Source organism: Stegastes partitus, unplaced genomic scaffold (genome assembly GCF_000690725.1).
Source record: "Stegastes partitus isolate 25-593 unplaced genomic scaffold, Stegastes_partitus-1.0.2 Scaffold1074, whole genome shotgun sequence".
Lineage (NCBI taxonomy): Eukaryota > Metazoa > Chordata > Actinopteri > Pomacentridae > Stegastes > Stegastes partitus.
The window spans coordinates 243,704-253,136 of NW_007578805.1; the positions used below are offsets into that span (position 1 = coordinate 243,704).

The 9,433-nt window shown below is 45.3% G+C and overlaps 1 protein-coding gene across 2 annotated transcripts in view; it reads left to right on the forward strand.

Moving 5' to 3' along the window:
- The window catches only part of arhgef5 (Rho guanine nucleotide exchange factor (GEF) 5), a 23,696-nt gene that overhangs the window by 3,006 nt on the left and 11,257 nt on the right, over nt 1-9,433 (forward strand). Inside the window, exons 3-8 of one of the 2 annotated variants that reach the window (XM_008295762.1) lie at nt 5-1,718; nt 1,767-1,992; nt 4,261-4,306; nt 4,573-4,622; nt 5,994-6,370; nt 8,896-9,056. In XM_008295762.1, the coding sequence (XP_008293984.1) occupies nt 5-1,718; nt 1,767-1,992; nt 4,261-4,306; nt 4,573-4,622; nt 5,994-6,370; nt 8,896-9,056 (2,574 nt within the window). Of the gene's footprint in view, nt 1,719-1,766; nt 1,993-4,260; nt 4,307-4,572; nt 4,623-5,993; nt 6,371-8,895; nt 9,057-9,433 lie in introns of both variants that reach the window. The other variant, XM_008295763.1, reaches the window with a different exon arrangement.

The following is a 9,433-nucleotide window of genomic DNA, read 5'->3' on the forward strand; positions in this document are numbered from 1 at the left end:
ACGACAGGAGGGAGGACGATGCATTCAGGCGTCCGAGGAGAGAGCAGGACAGAGAAGCTCCCAGACCGCCACCTCGAGCCCAGAGCAGCGGAGAGTGGAGCAGCGACAGCGAGCCCAGGTTCAGGAGAGACGAGGGACGGGGAGATCCAGAGAGGAGGCGCGAGGGGAGAAACGAGAGAGACCGAGGGGAGATGATGGAGGGAGTGTCAGAGCAGAGGAGGATGTGGTTAGAACCGCACAGAGGCAGGAGTGCTAGAGAAACGTCTGCAGACCGAGTGAGGCACACGAGGCGGAAAGAGAGAAGGATGGAGGCAGAAGGGAGGCCGAAAGAGGAACCAGAGGAGGGCAGGTACAGGGGAGGACGGGGGGAGACGCAGGGGGAGAGTCAGGGGGAGACCCAGGGGGTGAGTGTGGACGGAGAGGAGGTAGGGGAGGAGCGTCTGTCTGACAGCGATGGAGGGATGGAGGGAAGCCGAGGGACAGACGACACAGAGGACAGCGACAGGGAGGGAGAGGGTGGCAGCGACTACTGGGCGCGCTCAGAAGGGAGCGAAGGAGGAAGTGATGCGGGCTGGAGGCCGGAAAGAGAGACAATGCTGTCGGGAGAGGACGGCTTCGTCACCGTGTCCAGCGGTGGAGACAGGGAGGACGAGGAGGACGAGGAGTTTCAGGACTGCCAGGAGTTCTGGGACGGTGGACATGGTTCACCCGGTGAGGAGGGGGAGGAGGGGGAGGAGTGGACGGTGGACGAGGACGGACAGAAGTTTGTCTTCTGTGTGATTGGACAGACTCTGCCCCGGTCGAAGGCCGGAGGGGACGAGTCAGAAACTCATCCCGATGACCCAAATGTGACCCGTGATGAGCCAAACGCCTCCCAGGAAGCTGCTTCAGAACCTCAGGAGCCCAGAGTCGTGCTGAGGAGCAAACCAGAGCCTCTGTACGACCAGGTGGGCACCATCAAACGGGACTCTCAGACCGATCGGCTCCTCAAAGAGTGGAGAGAGAGGAACAACGGTCCGGCAGCAGGAGAGGCCGACCAGACCTCTCCTCTCCCCAGTAACCCCTACGCCGAAGTCCCGTCCCATGTGGACTTTCAGCCCCTCCTGGACCAGATCAGCTCCGGAGCCATGAGCCCGGAGGAGGTGGAGGCCATCCGGATCAGGATGAGCGGAGCCTGGAGCATGTCCGAGGAGCCCAAGAGGCACTCCCAGGCGCCTCACCTCAAGTGGGCCAAAAGCGTGGTGCGGGAGATCCTGGGCCGCTCCGAGGAGAAGGGGGTGGACGAACCGAGCGCACCCGAACCCGAGGAGTCCGCAGAGGAGACGCCCGGCGCTCAGCTGACGCCGGAGGAGGACCGGTCCGAGGAGGAGGAGGAAGAGGAGCTGCTGGGGGGACTGAGAGGTACGAGGTCGAGCCGAGCCTTCATGCATGCTGAGCAGCTCCCAGTCATGCATGTCCAAACAGCCACTAACACGCAGCACGACACAGCAGGGCAGTCAGAGGGGAGGACGCAAGGACAGGCAGAGGAGGAGGAGGAGGAGGAGGAGGAGAGCAAGCGGAAGGAGGTGGAGATGTTTTTAGGTGTGAGCAACACGCTGTACAAACCCAGCAGCTGCCCCATTCTTAACTATGAGTCTGCAGAGGAGGAGGAGGAGGAAGGGACGGATGAGGATAAAGGGGAGGAGGAGGTGCAGGAGGAGGAGATGCAGGAAGAGGAGGTGCAGGAGGAGGAGATGCAGGAGGAGGAGGAGGTGCAGGAGGAGGAGATGAAGGAGGAGGGGGTGCAGGAGCAGGTAGAAACAGTGGAGGTGGACAGGAGTAAAGTAGGGACGGTGACGAGCTCCTGCAGCTTCCGGGATCTGGGACCCGAAGCTCGATTACGAAGGAGAGGAATCCGTAAAACCACAGAGAGAAGAAATGGAGAGCTGGTAGAGGTGGAAGAAGAGGAAGGAGTGGGAAGAGATCGCAGAACCAGAATATTCTCTGCAACAGGTAAACCGAGAACAGAGAGAAGTGGAAAATAGAGGAGACATTAAAGCTGATCAGCATTTAGCTGTAAAATCATTTAAAATGATTATAAATGACTCTCTAAGATTTAAGTTTCTTTCCACTTTTAATTAGATTTTTTTTTCATAATTTTGCATTTCTAATCTGTTAAATCAACAACACCACCTAAACTAAGATAGTAATTATACAATTCAACAATCTTTAATTGTAAAAATAAAAAAGTTGGTGAGGATTAAAATAACGGTAAAAAATCTTCAATCCTTCACACGAATGATTTTTCTATGAAATAATGACAAATGTATGGTGGCTAGAAAGTGAAAAAAACAATTTAAAAACAAGTAAAATCAACCAGAAAGGGAACCTACCGAAGTGGTGATGGGCAGCAGCCAATCAGAGCTGCTGTTGTCGTTTATGGAGTTCATGACGGAGGACGCTGTGATGTTCGGGCTGACTTCACTTCCTCCTTCTGGCTTGGACCCACAAATAGAGCTCCTGGATGTCTCCACATTCCCAAAAGCAAGTACATGTTCACACCTGTTGACGTTACCTCTCCTACGCTCATACAGTGGGGACTTTGGAATCCAAAATAATCCAGGATTTGGCTGTTTATAGGCCCCATGACTGGAAGACCAGCAGAGCTTGTTGTCTGTTGTCATAGATATAAGATCTGCTGCAGCACGTCTGCTCCTTCCATCTGGTCTGCACCGTTCATAAGTTCTAAAGACCGACCAAAAACAAAACCTCGTTAATCGGCTGAGGTGTGCCACAAAACGGGCAGAACGTCACTCGGTCCATCTCGGGTCACCATGAACTCCATAAACGACAACAACGGCTCTGATTGGCCGCTGCCCGTCACCACCTCCGGTTCAGTCCCAGAGGCGGTTCGTTCCCTTTACGGTTGATTTTACTTGTCAAAGTGTTTTGCGCTTCCCGGCCACCGTACAAATATCTGCCACATAATGATCCTCCCTCTAGCTTCGGTAAATACAGTAAAATAAAATGTAGATTTTATTTATTTATTTTTTTAATTTCACTTAATTTATAGTTTGAGATTTGTTTTTTGGATTTCTAGTAGTTTTCATTTTTTAATTTAAGAATCTAGCAGTTAAAAAACTGTAAATAATTCAACATATCACAGTTAAAATGTTAATTGTGGCTCCTCCAATCAGATTTCCAATGTTTTCGAAAAGTTTCTCAACGTCAGCGTTTTAATTGTAAAAACGTTGTTGATAAAAACATCGTTCGATTTTTCAATCCTTAATACCAAAATGTAAAAACTGAAATAATTACACTTTTGACTGTAAAATACAGTAAAATATTGTGTTTTTCTCCATAAAATAAACCAACCATACGCACTTATATTGCACAATATAATTAAATTATTATTAAACAGCTGATAATTGTCGATAACTGTTCATGACAGTCTTTTTTCAATACAAACTATTTTTCTTTAAAATCAAGGCTAATATCTGTAAAATACTTCTGTCTGAATTAAATCCAGTTAAAACAGTAAATCAGTGTTATTACTCATAAAAGGCAGATTTTATTAACAGCTGACATGTAGAATAAACCACCTTCTCTGATTTGACCAGTTGATGTTTGTAGTTTGACAAACTAACAGAAAATGATTTAACAAAAACCTTCAGCTTGACTTTTGTTTGTCTCATTTCATCTCCTCGGTGTTGTCATGAATCTCCTCGGCTCCTCCTTTGTCATGACTTCTGTTATTTGAAGGCTTTAGACTTCGTTTAAATGAATCCAACACTGACTTTTACACCAAACTGCTTTCGTGTGTTTGTCTTTGTGCTTTCATCATCTTCCTCTTGTCGTCTCCTCGGTGGCTTTTTTTTTTTTTCTTTTCTTCAATATTTATGTTTTGGTTTCTTAGAATTTTTTCAGAATCTGAGGCAGGCATCGGCCTGAGGCTGTTATCTGATCAGAAAAACTCCACATTAACTAAACTGGAAAGTGCGTCACGGTGATGTGGTTTGTAGGTGGTGGGTGGAGATCAGAGGAGGAGGAGGAAGAGGAGGAGGAAGAGGAAAACCAGCGACGAGCGCTCAAAAGCTCTCAAACGCTGATCCTGTCTTCAGACACATTAGAGGCTTCAGAAACACACTAACCTCCCAACTAACCCCTATTTATTTAATTTATTACTTTTGTTTTTTTTAAAGTTATTTATCAGTAAGTTTTTGCAGTGAAGAGCTATGCTGCTGTATAACGTTTCCAAGAAAGAATATTTTCTGATTCCAGATGATGAGGACGATCGCAGTAAGAGCTGGGGAGAAGTGGAGCTCAGGTGAGAGGACTTTGATTATCATTTTATTTATTATAACCCAATAAAGTGATTTAATGTCACCTGTTAAATCAGAGCTGAACTTTTCTGAAACTTCTCAAAGGATCAGTGCTGCTGTTACTTAAAAATATGAATCAATTGTTTATTTATTTTCACTTTATTCCAAAAATGCTGAATTAAAAAATAGTTTCCTTTTTTTTTTTTTAAAATGCACTTTACATTTTTATTTATATATGTGTGTGTGTTTTTTTTCTTTCTCGGCACTGCAGGAATGTTTTGGACACAATTGAAAAACGAAGAAGGAATTCAAGGTTTTTCAGTGAGTAGCTCTGTTTAATTTAATTTAATTTAATTTAATGTTATGTTATTTTGTGTTATGCTATTTTATTTATTTTGTTATGTTATTTAACGTTATTTTATGTTATTTTATTTCATGTTTAATTTTATTTTGTGTTCTGTTATTCTACATGATTTTATTTAGTTTTATGTTATTTATGTTATGTTTTATTTTATTTTGTGCTGTTTTATTTTATTTTGTTTTGTTATTTAACGTTATTTTATGTTATTTTATTTCATGTTTAATTTTATTTTGTGTTAAGTTATTCTATGTGATTTTATTTTGTTTTATTTTATTTTGTTTTATTTTATTTTATTTTGTTTTATTTTATTTTGTTTTGTTATTTTCTGCTATTTTCTGTTATGTTATTTTATTTTATTGTTGGACCTGACTCCAGCCCCCTTGATGCCAGTCTGATCAGTTTTTGATCCCTGACCTTTCAGCTGGAGCGTTTGCCTCCAGGCTGATCAGCAGAAAGCCCCTGTTGACGTGCTCCAGGTCGTATCTGTCAGGAAACGTGGTGACGCCGCTCAACGTTTCCCTTCACCGTCTGATTCAGCAACTGTTTGTGTCTTGCGTCACGTTGGCTCGAGTGACACGGGGACGAAGGGAAGTCGGTTTACAGTCGGAGCAGCGTTTTATCAGAAATGGAGACGCTCCTCCTGGTTAATGATTCATGAGGAGCGTTGCAGAAGTGGGGCAGGAGAGCACACGTACGCATGTGGGAGGCCGTGCAGGCAAAGGCAGGTTCCTGCAAGCGTTCGTAAATCCTATCTGGAAGGCGAAACAGCTGCTGCAGCCACTTTGCATTCCAGCAAGTTTGTGTAAAGGAATGTCGAAGGCAAACAAGAGCCACTGGCCGGCTTCCTGCTGCTTCTACCATCCATCAGACCCGACTGTAAATCGTAGTTTTCCTGCACACGGATTGCGACACAAAGTGCTTTTTACCGCACAGAAGTAATTAAAAAAACAACAAGCACCACAATGTTGCTCCACCCAGTAAACAGCACGTTGGACCTGAATGACTCGCTCAGACGGGACGCGAGGACACGAGTTCCAGAAATAAATGTGATGAGGAAACAGTAGCAGGAAAAATACAAGACAGAAAGCGACTGATCGAAAGAATAACATCAGTTTAAAAAGCAGTCAAAATGTGAAATATGTCATTAGTGACTTAACAAACACATCAAATTCATAAAATAAATAAAATTTAAAAAGTCAGACTGAACAGGCAGATCCTGAGTTTGATGTTACCGCCGTCTCTCTGCTGACCTCTGACCTCCAGGAGGTTCTCCTCCAGACCATGAGTCCTTCCTCTCTGTGGGTTTTTAATCCGACTCCTCCGTCCTCCAGATGCCGCCCAGCTCTACCAGCAGTACAGCGAAGCGGCCCAGAACTTCGAGATCCTGCGCCAGGCCCGCTCGGACGTCCTCTCGGTGTGCGAGGACAACAACGCCTCGTCTCCGGCGCCATCGCCGCCTCCGGCCCGCCGGCCCCTGCCTCCCCTTCCTCCCGTCCCTCACCCTCACTCGCTGACCCACGCCGGTTCCGTCACCAGCACCCGGAGCCTGACGCTGCCGGAGCCGCCCAGGACCGAGCGCCGGTCGTCCTCCCCGCGGCTCTCCATCTCCCTCAGTGGCCAGTTCACCACCCTGTGGAGGGAGCTGCCGGGGGTCAGGAACAGCTCGGAGCTGGAGGAGCTGAGTGAGGACCAGAGGAGGCTGCAGGAGGTAAGACTGACCGAATGATGGAGAATATATAAAGACAGGAGGTAAAACTATAGAGAATATATATATATATGAAGAAGGAGGTACCACTGGTTTAATAGCAGAGAATCTACAGTGTTTAACTCATATGTTTCCATCCAGTGTCAGGTTTATGCCACAGCTGCCCTAAATTAACACCGTTGGTAATTACAAAATAAATAATAATAATAATACATTCTGTAATGGCTGATACACCAGTATATAAAAGCTCCTTAATATAAATTATATTTTTAATGCTAAAATGTAATTATTATTATTGTTATCCATGAATTTTCAAATGTACTTCTTTACAAAAAATAACCCACGAACAATAGCAAAGCACATTATTATTGTTTCTTGATTAACATGTCAGATTATTGTTCTTCACTTGCATTCCTGAACAGAAACATAATTAGTTTTAGTGGTTGAATGTGATGCTTGACTGATTTCTGACTCCTCAGAGAAGCCCAGCGAGCCGCTCAGATTCAACATCCATCTGTCGGATCCTGTATATAAAGGATTTTATGTAGACTGTCTCTGATTTCACTTCAGCTTTCTGGACTTTGGCTCATTTTACTGCAACATGAAGTCCTGCACCTCCATGGAAACAAGTAGAAATCATTTTAAAAAAAGACAAAAAGAAAGTTTCATTTCTTTTATTAGTTATTTTACAAAAAATGTAATACAGGGTCCACGGATGTTACACAAAACTGCACAAAATGAGAGAAAAGAAGAGATTCAGAGCAACGGAAAGGAGACAAACTGAGTCTGTGAACAAGTAAATAATTCAATATTTATAGTTTGTGGAGATGAAAGACACAAAAAAACCCCGAAAGAACAAGACGCGTGACGACACAAAACAATAGAAATGGTTAAATATCTGCTGTGTGCAGAGCCTCCATGTTCCTGTGTCGGCCTCCTTGTTGTGGTTTGTGTCTCTCTGGGACAGTTTTGTCTCCTTTCCTTGGTTTTCTGTTTCGTTTTTCTTGTCTTGTGTTGCTTTGCGTCTCGTTATTTTCCATTTCGTGTCTCGCTTTCGTTGTTGTGGCGTCTTGTGTTCCTTTGTGGTCGTTGTGTCTCCACATATCAGAGCTGTTTAACCACTTGTGTCGTCTCTGCTGTGTGGAACCAGTTCATCCGTCATCCAAACGTTCAGATCAGACGTCTAGAATAAAGTGATTTAAAACTCAGATTTGGTTAATTTTTAAAGACAGAACTGTGTATCTCAGATAATTCGTTCAAAGACTCTCAGAGAGTTAATTCTTTGATAAATGACGTCAATTTGGCAATTACTTAAATAGAACGTGCTTTTCAGGTTCAGACCAGAGACTGTATAAAAGATGGACGTAGCTACCGTGACGTCACCCGTTGGTTTCTGCACTGAGAACATGAAGCCAGGGTTTTGCTACTTCCTGGTTGACATCTTGGATTTTTGCAAAAATCGTAGGAGGGGGGCGGAGCCATAGGAGCAGTGATTGGTCAGACGGATTGAGAGGCGGGCCCTCTCTGCCCCGCCCACATTTATCACCTTCTGCTCGCTTCGTCTGCATCGTCGCTGCCGACTGTCAATCAAGCCAGCCACGCCCCTTGCCCCACAAAATGTTGATGATTTTTTTAAAATTCAGTATTGATTTATTCTCAGATTGGCCACCTGATCTCTGGACTTGACCATGAAAACTAATAAGAACAAAATCCTGAGCTGGAGGAATGCAGTATTTGGTGATCTGTGATCACTTCTTTTCCAGTTCCAGTCTATGGGAGCCAGGGCTTTGTGGAGCCAGCAGCTAGTGGACGTAGTGATATTGCAGGTTTCCGGGTTGCCTTCATTTTTCAGGGCCGGTTGCTACGTCCATCTTTTATACAGTCTGTGGTTCAGAGGGTTGAAACTGTGGCTCTTGTCCTGACCCGGTAGGAACCTGCTTTCTTTGTGTTTAGAAAAAACCCAGAATCAGTGTGAACGTCTGAACGTCCATCTCTGGAAAGTTACTGGAACAAAACTTCATGAAATTGAGGAAAACTCTTGGAGAGAATCTTTGCTGCTGCTTTACGTGATCGGTTGTTTTTAATTGCAGCTGTTTGTATAAATTATAGACCTGGCTGTTGTTCCGGTGATTCACGTCTCCTCCTACGAGCCACCGGACTTGTTCTGGGTGTCATTTCACATCAGCAGCTCCTCTGCTGTTCCATTTAGAGCTGATTTGTGGGAAACGCACATGAATCAGCTTTCAGTTCTTATTTCTTCACACTTCAGACTTCTCGAATCGCACCAAACATTCAGACTTGCCACATCCTAGAAAACCCTCCCAGAACTTTTTATTAGCAGCAGCAGAGCGTCTCCTGGTTGCGTAAGCGTGTGTGTTTGGTGTAAACGCTGAGGCGCTGTGAGTGGGAGCTCCTGCACTGATTGTGAAATCCTGCTTTGTGGAAATAACCCAGAGCTGACGGCACCATCAGCTCTGATTACCTGTCTGATAGCTCCTCGCTCATGTTTTGTTGTTCTTGCTCCCCAGGTGAGATTCGAAGTGGTGACCTCAGAGGCTTCGTACTGCCGCAGCCTGGACATCGTCGTGGAGCACTTTGTGAAGTCCAAGCAGCTGGGCGCCAAGCTGACCACGCAGGACCGGAACTGGCTATTCTCCAGGCTGGCCGACGTCCGGGCCATCAGCCACAGGTCGGAGATGTTCGGAGTCATTCAGAGCAACGTGGGTCAGATACAGCAGCAGTGAATGAGAGAGCAGCATCATAGTGTCATCTCACAGTAATCAGATTACTCCTAACAGCAGAGTATCTGGTGTCGGATTACAAACTACCACTTTAGATTCACGACGTTAAAGTTCAGGCTCCACAGCAGGAACTCAGTAAAGTCCTTTCATCCCTGAGGTTCTTTGGTTCCTTTATTTCTACTGACAGACTGGATCCAGAGTCCACTAGGTTCTGCTCACATGTTCTCACAGAGGAGACCAGAGTCCACTAGGTTCTGCTCACATGTTCTCATGGAGGAGACCAGAGTCCACTAGGTTCTGCTCACATGTTCTCATGGAGGAGACC